Here is a 14,959-nt window from a genome sequence, read left to right as displayed (position 1 = left end):
TCAACCTTGTCGCTCCCTTACGACGCTCATCCACCTATTCATTTCATCATTTTCAAAAATCTTCTTCAAGACTCCCTTACCTTTGAGTCGCATGAGCGATCTAACCACTCGTCTAAGGAAGGCCCCCAAATGATCATATTGAAATAATAAATAATGTTCACATTCTGGAAATATCGGATCATCCTTGGTATGTTCTGTTCATCTTGCCCCACCCTATTGTAGATTAACTTATCAGATCAAAAAACCAAGTCTTTTTCAGTGGGACTATAAATTAAATTTAATTTTATTATTGCAAACTACACATATTCTTCAGGAACACATGAATCTATTCACTATCTTGTCTTACATTAATAGTTAGTTATGCATACCGTGGTGCAGTAATAAATAAACTAAATGCATTGATTGGACCTTAACCATATTATAGACGACGATATGATGGAAATGTATGTGTATCGACTTATCGTATGAAAATAATGTAGCCATTATTGATACCGTTCCTCTTTGATGGAAAATCCGTAATCTTCCATCATCGGATCGCCGCCTCCCATATGGTCCACTTTCCGTTTGAACGGGTTCTCGTGGCTGGACGTTACATCATTCGAGTTGTTCCAATAGTCATAGGCCCCAACCCCACTGGAGCTGGTTTCATTGACCACGACCTCAACTGGGGGCGACTTACACGTTCCCGCGGCGCCAACGGTTCGACCCATCGAACTCGGCGAATTTATATTCTTATGCACATTGCGAATGTGAGCCAGGAAGTTGCTAACCTTCCAACTTCCTCCACACCGCTCCGGGCGGCAACTGATGACATTGTCGTTCGTGCAGAAGATGCACCTGATTCGGGCAATCGTTCCTCCGTCATCCGCTTCGCCTATCTCTATCGGGATCAATGCCACACGGTTACAGAAATCGATTTGCTCCGGACTTCCATCACATCTGAAATATAAAAAAGAACATATTCAGTTTAATTCTGGTAGAACATAAACAGAGTGACTACCGAGATTCCCGCCAGAAATTTTTTGAAAAATTTTCAAGAAATAAATGAAAACCGAATTTAGTACTGTACCACTTAATTCCACTAGAGTTTGTATCCTTTGGTAGATACGCGTATTTCGACCTCAACTGTAAGGTCGACTTCAGTGTACTAGGCTCGACATGAAGAAATCCATCGTATTCACACATTACATATACTTAAACTAGGTCAAAATTCCCTTCCCTCTCAATTTCGCAAAATTTTGATATCCGCCGTCGTTATTGTATGACCTTCTGTAATTACATATTCTGCTCTCTATAGATTTGAAATCGTGACCTTGTCTATCGTCTTCTGAGCTTCTACTATTTCTGCTAAATGTTCCTTGAATATAACATCGAAAGACCGCTTCGTTTGACCAACGTAGACCTTGCTGCAGTGAGGACAACTGATTTTGTAAACCCCATCCTTGTTCAGTGTGTTGACCGGATCCTTTTTTTCCATAGGAGTTTTAACTTTCGAGCTTTTCGTCTGACTCCCGCATATGTTAATCGTCTTGTTTTATTATGTTTCCATCAGATTTTTTATTAATGCTTTATATTTCCGCTTGAATCGAATCTCATTAGTCTCATACTTTGCTTCATCTGATAGTGAATTGAAAAGTATAAATACTTTGAAAAATAAGGAATTCTGTGTTCCCGTCATTGTCAAATGGATCATTAAAATAACCGAAACGGCCGCTATGGAAAGCATAGATAGCGCCACCGTAGCTTTGTGTATTTGACAGAACAGCAATGCTGTCACAATGTTAAATCCCATATACAGTGGCGTCTTTGTTGTTATGCGGTGAGCACTGACAAAAACTACCTTCAATGATCCATTTGGTAATCGAAAGCCATTTTGCTCTTCGTGTCGCATATCGAAACACGTCTGATCCGTATTGCACGTTCTCTGTGAAATATTTTGGTGTCAATCAATTTTTTGTCTTAAAACAAGTGAGTGATCGAAAGGTTTTTCTCTCTGATACTGACATCCATTGTAAAACATCTCTCATTGGTCGATTTGAAGTCAGTTTTGCACAGTTTGCATCCTTCTCATTTGTCGTTTTAAGGACAGAAACAGTATCGAGGCACAGTATTCAAAACGTGGGGATCCTTGGTAGAGCCTAACAAAGTCTTAAGTTGGTTATCTCTGCTGGAAAACACTAAATCGATTCCGAAATTCCTTAGCTTGGGGCGGAACTGATTGGTGATGTGTTTGTAGTATGAGATGGAGACTCTTTTCATAGGTCCGAGTATGCTGTCGTTCGTTTTTGTCGATGATGGATTTTATCGTCCGTTCCTTGTATCCCTTGATCCTTGCCGTCTCGAAAATATATTCCAGTTCCTTAGTTTTTCTGTCTTCGTTGAGGGGTAAAGTCTCATACCGGAACGGATGATTCTACATGTAAGAGATGATTGCTAGGCAAACTTTCATCCCTGATTACAAGTAGATCTCCTTCTCCTCGTCGTGGGTAAACTTGATATCCTTGTGTACACAGTTGATTATATCCAAACTTCCTGGATAATTTTTGATGGTTTTCCTCGAGAACATTTGATTAAAATAGAGATTTTAAAGACCTTACATTAAAATAAATGACTTACATTAAAAAGTGACCTAGTCCCAAGAAAGAGCCCTGCTACCAACCCTACGTCTTTTTCCTGTTTCGGTGCCCACCCTGTGGTCATCAATCCCCATCCGACGCTTCCTCACCTGTCAGTGTAAAAGTCCACAATCTTCTTGCGCACTTCGTTTGCCACCTGATCGACACTTCCCTGGACAACGGCCACTTCTTTCTCGCGGCGCTCCACCGTCTTCATGTAGTGTGCAATTCCCTTGCGCTGAATGCAGCTGGAAATCATCTTCAGTATGGCCCTTTCGCCGGCCATCAATCGGAACTCATTCGGGCAGTGTGCAAATCGGCCAAAGTACTTTACCATCGTGGGATCGTCCGCCGGTTTGCTCATGATCTTTGGCAACAGTCGGACGTCGTCTTCGATGGCCGCTATCTCATCGTTACCGATGAAGCCCAGCCCGGCGTTGATGTACTCGGTAACTTCCAGGATGTTTTTCAGGGTGTCCGGAATGCGCCCCACCTCTTTCGAAAGGGCATGCCAAAAATGGTCCTACAAAGCAGATTATGCTAAGACGAGAGGAGAAATTTGGAAATGAACAAACACTTACCATTTTCAGACGTCCTTCACACTTGACCTGCTGTAAAGTGCCTACCATACAAACAGGTCCGTGTGAGATAACTGAATTCACTAATGTACTTCTGTACTTTTCAAGAAAATATTACAGTAATGAAATTTATTGATCGAAAATTTTTGTATTATTTTTGTTGATCAAAGCCATTTTGACATTGTGGAGGTAAACAAAACGACTACTGAAACGTCATAAATGAATCCCGCCCGATTAGGGTGGCTCATATCCATTAATGGATAGAATCATATCTGGTATACCATAAAATCAGGACGTATAAATGCAAACATGAATTCTGTGCACTTTATTCAAATGGGCGTATCTGACAAAAATAAACAAATTGAGTTAGAGTGTTTATTGGCATCAGTTCGTTCTCAAGTTTTATGAAATGTCATAAAATTCCAATATTATTGGTTTTAACATCAAGTAAACCATAAAAAACAAATAGGCGTAATTGAATTGTGAGTTGATTTCTTCTTGAGTGCTATTTCGCCCTTTCTCCTACACACCAAACAGATGGTGACAAAAGGGCTTATTTAAACTTCTAATTCAATGTTGGGCATTTTACACATTTGTGCTAATTTTTTCACATAATTTAACTTGTTATTAGTTTGGTAATGATAATTAAGATCCTAATGATTGATTGCATTGTCAATTAAACCCCAATTCCAAACTTTTTACAAATAAAATTAAAGGCTACATGAATCGACCTGGTGCATTATTAGCACTTGCCATGAGTTGAAGACAAAGTGCAGAGAAGTCATCAAATGCATTTCATTCGTAGTAAAGCGCGGTCCACAAATTGCTTAACCCTCCAGGGGGAGGGGGCCCGATCAACCAGCCTTCCAATTTCTTTATAGATCTTTGTCCAAAGATGACGATCGCTATCGAAATTACTGACCAAGGAGTAGGCTCAAGCGTTAAGGCTCATACGAAAATTTGATTTTTTGTTTTTCATACAAAAACTGTTACAGAGAAGGGGAAGGAATCAAAAATTGTCAATTTTAGCGTTATCTAATAAATGGACGCTGCCTGATGTACTTTTTGCTGATTCCATTGCATTCCACTAGTAAATTTTGATAACATGATTTACATGTACTTACGGAGTCCTCTGAAGAGAGTCGACAATCTGGAAAACCTCGTCGCGGTGAGAGCAGCTCACCGACGTATCCTTTCACGGAGAATATTGCCCGAATCTGGCTAATCATTTCTGGAGAATTATTGTATTACCAAGCATGATTTCCAACCGACTACACTGAACTGGAAGTTGTGCCAGCCGGATTCACTTGCGGATTGCAGGGTTTATAGTGAACTAATTTTGAACTAGAGCGGGTTTACTACGCAACTAAAACTTTATCTTGGAGTGGTTGTCTTCCAGGATTACGGAAATCTTGGCCTTCAGTGGGTTCCTCGAACCCGTCCAAATTGTAGGCGGCAAACGTTTCGGAGCAATCCTATTCACCCATCTACAAAGTGTTGATTTATGCAATTATCGAAAAACTTGCTGCATTACAATGAGTATCAACTTACCTGCGACTATAATGTAGGCCTTGATGTAATAATATCACTTGGAAAGTACTTTTTAGCTTATAATTATTGAAAAAACAATCTAGTGCAGAAGGGCGCAATTACAACTGCAGAGAACAAAACATCAAAACAAACAGGCTTATTTGACAGCTAATTTTCCAATTGGACTAGATTTTTGGGCGAAATTACTTCATGTTTTGACAGCAGGCGAATTCAACAAGGGCGCATTCATGAATGATGTTCAAAGAAAGGCACAGCCTTATTTTTATTAAATAAAGTTCCAGAACAGAACTAATTCATTGTGGGATATTGTTAAATTGCTAAAGCGAGTGATATTTAACATGACTAAAGATAATGCGGGTCAAAAATGAGTACTATAAGAAATAGAGAATTGAATTAATGTGTGAGAAATTCGATCGTCGATTTCTCATCTTCGCGTCGAGATCAGTATCGCCCTTTTGAATAAAGTGCACAGAATTATTTTATTATCTGTTTTAGGGAGATTTTCAGCTCACGGCTGTCCACATAAACCAATGAGTGCTTTGTGAAGCCCAAGCAGGACAGTTCGGTTTTGCGTCGTCCGATTGATTTTGCTGACGGATTCGCGCGTATTTTCGTTGCCGGAGAATTTTTTCCCCTGTTTTGGAGCGCCTTGCTGGGTAGTGCTTCGTGAAGCCCAAGCAGGACAGTACGGTTTTGCGTCGTCCGATTGATTTTTCTGACGGATTCGCGCGTATTTTCGTTGCCGGAGAATTTTTTCCCCTGTTTTGCAGTAGTGTGTGATCCTTTGACTGCGACGCTTGCTCCTGCGGGGCGGGTGATGCGGTCAGGATCGAACGTGTTACGCGTGGAGTGCAGTGAAAAAGTGTATAGTATTTTACGGAAACCCCAGTGCGGCGACGGAGAAAAACTGCTTCACATCCTGGTAAAATCGTTCTTTATTATTGTTTACTTTACTCACTTATTACCAATTCAAACTAAATACGTGCCAGGGTCGAAAATATAATTTTCGATTCGGGAAGTGTAAAAACATTGCATATATCCATTTGATATCTGGATGTTTTTATGCGGGGCTTACTGTAAATAAAAATGACCTCAGAATGTGTGTGTATTTACTGCCATTCTTGAAATGGGTTGTTGGAATTTCAGTAGAGCTATCACCTTTCATCTCCTGGGCTAAAATTGTCTGCAGATATAAAGATATCGAAGGGTATCATTAAATATATGCATACAATTTTCTTCCATAAAAGCACTGCCGGCCAGTGGGAGGTGGATTGTATCACACACACACACACACACACACACACACACACACACACACACACACACACACACACACACACACACACACACACACACACACACACACACACACACACACACACACACACACACACACACACACACACACGGCTGACTCCCTAACAGGAGTCGAAGGGCTCAGGAGCCAAAGGGCTCAGGAGCCGAAGGGCTCAGGAGCCGAAGGGCTCAGGAGCCGAAGGGCTCAGCATGTAGAATAACAAATTGAAGTGGTGCGCTCAGCACGTTGTCCTCCCCTTCGAAGTAATACCGGAAGGTAGTTCCGGAGGGTGATGGTGATGGTACTAAACCTAGGAGAGTGTTTTTAGTGGGGAAGGCACTAAGTGGATCCCACACCGCGCCAAAAATTACACTGGCATGAGCATGAACATATACAGGCCAGTCTATGAAGATTTTTAAACTCCTAGTTGCATGAAAAAAAAAAAAAAAAAAAAAAAAAAACACGGCTGTCCAAAGTCGAGCACTCGACACTGAAGAAGTCTGTAAGTCGCAGACGAAATAGGCCTATCTGTCAAGATAAGCAACACATATTAGAGTTTAAAGGTATTTGCTCACCTTAGTGATTTTAGTATTTTTTTTTTTTTTTTAGGTAAGCCGCCCGGCGATCCTTCTGCATATAGGCCGATATGCTTGTTGGATACTGTCGGAAAACTGTTGGAGAGAGTGATTCTTAACAGGCTTACGAAGTATACGGAGAACGAGAACGGTCTATCGAACATGCAGTATGGATTCCGGAAAGGTAGATCTACGATAGATGCCATCCGAATGGTAGTGGAAACCATGGAGACGGCACAGAAGCAGCAGAGGAGAGGGAACCGATATTGTGCGGTTGTCACTCTTGACGTTAAAAACGCTTTCAACAGCGCCAGCTGGGTAGCAATTGCCGACTCGTTGCACAGGTTGAGGGTGCCTAAGTATCTATGTCAGATTCTGAAAAGCTATTTTCAGAACCGGACACTGATATATGAAACAGATGCCGGGATCAGAAATCTGTTGGTTACGGCGGGCGTTCCACAGGGATCCATCTTGGGTCCCACCCTTTGGAATGTCATGTACGATGAAGTGCTGAAGCTGAACCTGCCCAGAGGAGTCAAGATTGTCGGTTTTGCGGACGATGTAGTGCTTGTAGTGATCGGCGAATCACGGGAAGAGGTGGAGGTACTGGCAACGGAGGCGATAGATGCCGTGGAAAATTGGATGCGAGAGAAGAAGCTAGCGTTGGCCCATCAAAAGACTGAATTGGTTATGATCAGTAACAGGAAGGCAGTACAACATGTGAGCATCATGGTCGGTGAGTGCATCATAAACTCGAAGCGAGAAGTGAAACACCTGGGCGTGATGTTGGACGACCGTTTGAATTTCAACAGTCACGTCGACTACGTCTGCAATAAGGCGACAAAGGTGATATCGGCCTTATCCCGAATTATGCCTAACAATTCTGCGATTACCAGTAGCAAGAGGAGGCTACTGGCGAGCGTGTCAACGTCGATCATCCGGTATGCAGCTCCAGCGTGGTCGGCGGCACTGAAGACAGGACGAAATCGTGCCCAGTTGAACCGTACGTTTAGGCTGATGGCAATGCGTGTAGCGAGTGCGTATCGAACGATATCATCGCACGCCGTGCACGTAATAGCCGGAATGATTCCTATCTGCCTTCTACTGGAGGAGGATAGCGAGTGCTACAGGGATCGAGCCACAGGGAGAGGGCGGAACAGAGCGAGAGCCAACACGCTTAGTAAATGGCAGCAGCAATGGAACAACGCAGAGAAGGGCAGGTGGACTTACCGACTGATTCCAAACGTGTCGATATGGACCACTAGAGCGCACGGCGAGATTAATTTTCAACTGACGCAATTCCTGTCTGGTCATGGCTGCTTTAAGCAGTACTTGCACAGGTTCGGCCACGCAAGGTCACCGTTGTGCCCTGAATGCCGAGACATAGAAGAAACACCAGAGCACGTAGTCTTTACTTGCCCACGGTTTGCACAGCAGCGAAGCGAAATGACTGCCATCGTCGGAGACGACGTGAACGTGGAAAATATCGTCCTAAAGATGTGTAGTAATGAAGATAAGTGGAACGCGGTGAACCGATCTGTTGTTCAGATTATGTCAACACTACAGCGGACATGGCGAGAGGAGCAGCGTCAGATGACGTAGGCAGCCCTGCCGAACGAAGAAGGGCGCCGGACTGTTTTCGACACTCTAAAAGAGCGGACGAAGGGAAAGTGATACTGCTCGGTTCCGGGAGATATTCCTTTGCCGGGGAACTCTCCGCCGGAGTAGGCTAGATCCACCGCCGGGGACTAGCTGAGTAGACGCGACGTAGCACCGGTCCCGGGTCGTAGGAGCACCAGTGAACCGGAAGTTAGCCTCCACCGGAATCGCTGGACTGACTCCGGCACCCTACCGGTCGGCCCGTAAAAAATTGAAGAGCAGCAGTAGCAGCAGCAGAAGAAGAATCGGTATCGGAAGAACTTCCATCGCCGGGGAATTCTTCGTCGGTGTAGGCTAGGTTCACCGCCGGGGACTAGTTGAGTAGACGTGTCATAGCGACGGTTGAGGGTCGTCGGGGCACCAGTGAACCGGAAGCTAGGCTCCACCGGAATCGCTGGACTGACTTCGGCACCCCTCCGGTCGGCTCGTATCGTGGAAGTAGAAGAATCGGTGTCGGGAGAAATTCCACCGCCGGGGAACTCTCCGTCGGTGTAGATTAGGTCCACCGTCGGGGACTGGTCGAGTAGAATACGTCGGAATGCTGGTATTGAATAGTCGGGGCGCCTACGAACCGGAAGTTATGCTCAACCGGAATCGTTGGACCGACCTCGGCATCTTACCAGCTGAACTATGGAAAGCAGATGGTCGCCGTAACCGTACGAGTGCGGGCTTTGTATGAGCTCAGAGTGGTGCACAAACTGGAGCCGAAGGGCTCAGAATGTTGCATGTAGGTACTAACAAATTGACGGGTCGCCAAAGGGCGAAAATAGGTATTAACAAATTACTAACGAGTGGAGCCGAAGGGCTCAGCATGAGGCACGTCGTTGAACGGTTTTAAAACTGCTAACAGGAGCCGAAGGGCTCAGGAGCCAAAGGGCTCAGGAGCCGAAGGGCTCAGGAGCCGAAGGGCTCAGCATGTAGAATAACAAATTGAAGTGGTGCGCTCAGCACGTTGTCCTCCCCTTCGAAGTAATACCGGAAGGTAGTTCCGGAGGGTGATGGTGATGGTACTAAACCTAGGAGAGTGTTTTTAGTGGGGAAGGCACTAAGTGGATCCCACACCGCGCCAAAAATTACACTGGCATGAGCATGAACATATACAGGCCAGTCTATGAAGATTTTTAAACTCCTAGTTGCATGAAAAAAAAAAAAAAAAAAAAAAAAACACGGCTGTCCACATAAACCAATACAATACAGCCACTGTTTCCGAAACTATCAACTATTTGCGACAATTTATGAACAGTTGCGTATAACATCCAAAGTAAGAAAACGCACGAGTTTTTAAACGTACTATACATTATTTTGTTCTTTTGACTTTTACTGTGCGCCGTGTGTTGGTGCTTTAGGCGGTTTAGTTATGTAAGGGTTCATTCAAATATTACGTGACGCAAAATTTCCCAATTTCAGACCCCCTCCCTCCCCCACGTAACAGCTTCTGTGAGGAAAATTTTAAATTGGGTCCTAAAATGTTTAATGAATTCTTGTTTTTATTTAATAATACGAAAGAGCATGTTATTGCAACTACTTTAGCAAGTTTTCTAGCTCAAATAACGGCTATAACATTTTTAAACTTCAATTTTAAAAATGGTTTCGAATATGAACCTTGACACTTGTGATCTTGTTTGACATTCACTTTTTCGACAAAAATGCCACAGGGCATATAGTTTGAACACTGGGGTTGTTCCTATCTGACATTTCGGAAGGGACACGGAAAACAAAATATACCCAACATTTGAGTTTAAACCAAATGGTGTGACAAAATCATAAAAAAATGTTTTTTGTACTTAAACCAATGAAAATCAATTAAAAATTGAGTAAACATGTGTTTCTGCCCTAAACTTAAGCGTTTGGTACTAAAATTGAGACAGGGCTTTAGGACCCTATTTTTGTAGGGACCGTAACACTATGTAAGACCCCCTTCCTCCCCCTGTAGCGTTACGTAATATTTGAAACGTCCCTAACCATAAAAACGCCGATTTTTTCGAACAAAATTTGACGATGACAATCTGCCAAATAGTAGTCTTGAGCTAAGTATGCTGTTTCGCCAAAGAAAGGAAAAACATTTCTTGTTCGAATGGGTCAAGCAATTTTCTACAGAGAGCTTCATTTGAAATGTCATTTTCTTTTCAACTGCGTACTGCAATCAAATAAAATTGATTTTCTTTAGCATTTCTGGAAAGTTATTTCCCTGGCATCGAGATAGGCGATTACTTTTTTGTTCAACAGCAAACCAGCCCTTAAGCTGTAGCTCATACTGTTCAACGCCAGAAAAACGGTTTGTTAACGTTAACCGTTAATGGCCGGTACGCTGATCATAAGTACTGTGCAAAAGGATAGGACAAGAAACGGTCAAGGAATAATTCTGCTACCGAAATTACTTTAGCTGTATGCAGCTGATAAGTAGAGCTGATTTCATAACGTCGGTAACGCCTGCCGTACAAATCAAAGGGAGCTGTCACTTTTCCGAACGGAAAAATGTGCCGCTCAATTATTCCGCAAGTAAAAGTGACATTTCGCTCATACTGAATCAGCTGTCAAAATTACTTGGGTAAAAAGGAGAAATTTTACTTGAGTGATTTACGTTTCAGGTCCGTACTTGGCTTAAGGGTAATTTACTTATTGAAATCTCGCGTAACTTTTCAAAACGGCCTATCTAACAATTCACACATTTCGAGTAAATCGAGCTTGAAGGTTGTGAAAATAAATTTTGAAACTGTATCAAAATGCAACAATTTTTCCCCACTGTGTTGCTTGTAGAGGGAAGCAGTGTAATAGAGTTCAACGTAAGAAACAAAATTTTGTCAATTTATTTGGAAATTACACTGAAATCTATAAAAACATCAGATAGGACGTTTTGACCAAAAATATGTACATAGGATAAATCACATAGGTCGTTCTGTTTCAACAATTGTTACATTGGACATTCACTTCGGTCATTTTGTTTCAGTTATAGTAACATCGGACATTTTGATTTGAGCACACAGCAAGCATGTTTTATTTCATTTTGTATCCACGTGCGTTGAACTGCTTCAACATTGGACCATGGATCTGAATCGGATTGATACAATAAGATCATGATGTTGAATATCATTTCCCTATATGCACTCAATTCGCTGATAATCGACATATTGTTGCGGTGTGCTAATCGGAGACACCAGCTGTGCTTTGTTTTGATTCATTCATTCCCACGACGTCACTTCTTCCCATCCGTCTATGTGTCCTATGTAACAACAGAAGGAGGGGAAACGTTGAGCTGTATGTAGGACATTTTGCTCTCTCACTGATTCTCCCTCAATTCCCCCCCCCCCCGTTTTTATGACGGTTTCGCCCACATGATCATGTGAGAGTTTCCCACTTCATGACGTGGTGGTGGTGACGGCTGTGTTGCAATCAGCACCAGCCGTCGGTTGAAACAAGAAATTGCGGTGGGGAATGATGACGATGACGACGCCGTCCATCTTGTTGTAGGAACTCGAGAAAGGAGCCCACGTCTAACAAATACATACAGCTTCTCCTCTCTTCGGTGATTGATCGCTCTGTAAATATGTGTGAGCAAGTCGCGCATGTACGTTGCTTGTGTTGCTGCCGGGAAGCATATTTATATGCTTGATCGACCATGCATCTGAATCAGATTGATACAATGACATCATGATGCTAAATCTTCTGCTCAATATCATTCCCCTATATGCACGCAATGCGCTAATAATATGAAAAGAGATGTTGCAGCTGATCCAATCCAGCGAAACGGTAAAGCATGGTTTGGCAAAAAGACCAAAATACAGTTTTGTGTAACTCATTCTCTTTATGTCACTTGAGCGTTTTCAATTTTGCGAGGCAGTGCGACTCTGAAAATATCGACTGAAATGATTGAGAAGAAGCATTTATAATGGCATTCTATGCATCTAAATAGTGTCTCAGACACGCTTCTACAAATCATTCTACCTTTTAAACTCCATTCCAAAGCTTTATTCAGGAATGTCCAATGTAACATTAGAATCGTGTTTATTCATAAATGTTACATAGGACATGTGGTTGGTTCTCTGATCAAAGGTCCAATGTAACAATTGATTAAAAGCGATGCAGTTTTGAACATTGGTCATTTTGTTAAGCTTTGAATAGATTAATTTGTTGTTAATATATCAGAACGAGTGTTCTAGTGTGCTGCTAAGTGGTGCAACGCAAATGATTTGCAATGATAATCTCGATTTGTGTACATTTGTTACTTAGGACGTTTTGAAAAGTTACGCGAGAATTATTTGATTATCTGTTTTAGGGAGATTTTCAGCTCACGGCTGTCCACATAAACCAATACAATACAGCCACTGTTTCCGAAACTATCAACTATTTGCGACAATTTATGAACAGTTCCGTATAACATCCAAAGTAAGAAAACGCACGAGCCTTTAAACGTACACTCAAAATATAATCAAATCATCGATAGATTAAATGATAGTCTTTTTTGTCATTCAACAAGTTTACACTTAGTCTTAATTTGAATGTATACATTCTTAACATAATAAACTAAACTATGCTTGATTGACGGGTGACTAATTTGACCAGTGTATATCTGCACATGTCAGCGTCATCCACCATCTTTGTTTATTTTAACGTGCCAGTTTTGTCGCGATGAAATTTCGTTAATTTTAATCTATAAATAATCATCATGCTCCTGAGTAATTCGGGAAACAGAAAGGTAAGTCAATATTAATTATTATTGCCTTCCAATTTGATGGCATTAACCCCTGTATCGACTTGAAAATGGTGTGGCTTTCAGCAGTGTTTATTTTATGTTACAGGCGCTACCGGAACAGGAGGAGCTGCAGCATTTCAAAGATACCATTCTGAGAAGTCAGCAATGCAGGTTGAAAATGTATTCACTGTGCAGTGAGTGCAGCCAGGCAGTGCAACAACTAAGGATCTGATAGAATGATCCGGGTCTAAGAACTTGACGGTGGGGGAGGAGATTACGACTCCTCAGACGGGGATAACGATCAGGAAGTGATTAGACCAGGGTCAACGAGATAGCAGAGTTGAACGCAGAGCACCTGACGTCAGCGGCGATTGTAATGGTTCCGATGAAAATACGTTTTAGTAAGATTCCCGATTATCACCAGGTGGATCTGTGACGTTGATCATTTTGCTGGTGGGAGATCCGCAAACATCCGATTTAAGATTTGGTCATTTTTATTTTTACTGAGAATAAATTTATATTTATCGATAGGACCATATCCATGGTCCATGTATTATGTATTTTATTGCTTATTCAACTTTTGAAGATGTTAGAACCAATCCGAATGCACAAAAATAATTATCAATCTGAATACGAATACATCGAAGTTACGCATTGCCACATATACTTCTAACTTATACTAGCCTCGACTAACCGGTGCCTAAACGAGACATGGGGTCAACCAGGCGAAACGTGATTTAGTGTGACTTTCAAACTATTTAGTTTAGATTTTTTTCAGAGTGTACCATAAATTATTTTGTGCTTGACTTTTACTGTGCGCCGTGTGTTGGTGCTTTAAGCCTGATTCGCTGCTGACAAGTAATTTCTCGGCCTATCTTGATGCATGGGAAATTTCTGCAAGGAATCGATCAAGAATGCGCTTTTTTCTGATCGCAGTACGCAGTTAAAAAGAACTGTCAGTTCAAATGGGAGTCGCTGTAGAAAATTTCTGCAAAGAATCGGCGAGAAATTTCTTTAGCGATTCCTTTTCAGTAGCAAATCAGGCTTTAGGCGGTTTAGTTATGTAACCATAAAAACGCCGATTTTTTCGAACAAAATTTGACGATGACAATCTGCCAAATAGTAGTCTTGAGCTAAGTATGCTGTTTCGCCAAAGAAAAGTAAAAACATTTCTTGTTCGAATAGGTCAAGCAATTTTCTACAGAGAGCTTCATTTGAAATGTCATTTTCTTTTCAACTGCGTACTGCAATAAAAAAATTGATTTTCTTGAGCATTTCTTCTTCTTCTTTCTGGCGTTACGTCCCAACTGGGACAAAGCCTGCTTCTCAGATTAGTGTTCTTATGAGCACTTCCACAGTTATTAATTGAGAGCTTTCTTTGCCGATTGACCATTTTTGCATGTGTATATCGTATGGCAGGTACGAAGATACTCTATGCCCTGGGAATCGAGAAAATTTCCTCTACGAAAAGATCCTCGACCAGCGGGATTCGAACCCACGACCCTCAGCATGGCCATGCAAAATAGCTGCGCGTTTACCGCTACGGCTATCTGGGCCCACACTTGAGCATTTCTGGAAAGTTATTTCCCTGGCATCGAGATAGGCGATTACTTTTTTGTTCAACAGCAAAACAGTCTTTAAGCTGTAGTTTATACTGTTCAACGCATGAAAAACGGTTTGTAGAACGTTAAACCTTAACCGTTAAGGGTAACCCAAGTAACCAATAAGCCGTAAAGTTTGGCACCAAATCGGTTCTATAGTCGAATAAAAGACATGTCTAACAGGGCTAATAGGAACTATATAGTAATTAAGGGCTGTTAAAAAGCCACTTTTGGCGAATTGGGTCCTAAAATGTTTAATGAATTCTTGTTTTTATTTAATAATACGAAAGAGCATGTTATTGCAACTACTTTAGCAAGTTTTCTAGCTCAAATAACGGCTATAACATTTTTAAACTTCAATTTTAAAAATGGTTTCGAATATGAACCTTGACA

At 41.8% G+C, this 14,959-nt stretch overlaps 1 protein-coding gene and 1 long non-coding RNA gene across 2 annotated transcripts; one reads left to right on the top strand and one right to left on the bottom strand.

Annotated features, from left to right (window-relative positions):
- Positions 1-251: 251 nt before the first annotated feature.
- Positions 252-3,393, bottom strand: LOC5571217. Its single transcript, XM_001659550.2, has 3 exons — positions 3,197-3,393; positions 2,726-3,138; positions 252-939 (listed from the first exon to the last, which is right to left on the bottom strand). Exons 1-3 carry the CDS (start codon positions 3,242-3,244, stop codon positions 483-485), a joined length of 918 nt encoding a protein of 305 aa, XP_001659600.2. The 5' UTR covers positions 3,245-3,393; the 3' UTR covers positions 252-482.
- A 9,306-nt stretch (positions 3,394-12,699) lies between these two features.
- LOC110675332 lies at positions 12,700-13,525 on the top strand. The gene is made up of 2 exons (XR_002499379.1): positions 12,700-12,968; positions 13,072-13,525. It is a non-coding gene; the product is annotated as an uncharacterized LOC110675332 (long non-coding RNA).
- Positions 13,526-14,959: the final 1,434 nt, after the last annotated feature.

Source organism: Aedes aegypti, chromosome 2 (assembly GCF_002204515.2).
Source record: "Aedes aegypti strain LVP_AGWG chromosome 2, AaegL5.0 Primary Assembly, whole genome shotgun sequence".
Lineage (NCBI taxonomy): Eukaryota > Metazoa > Arthropoda > Insecta > Diptera > Culicidae > Aedes > Aedes aegypti.
The sequence above is the reverse complement of the archived record's forward strand: the minus strand, read 5'-3'. Positions and strand labels throughout refer to the sequence as shown.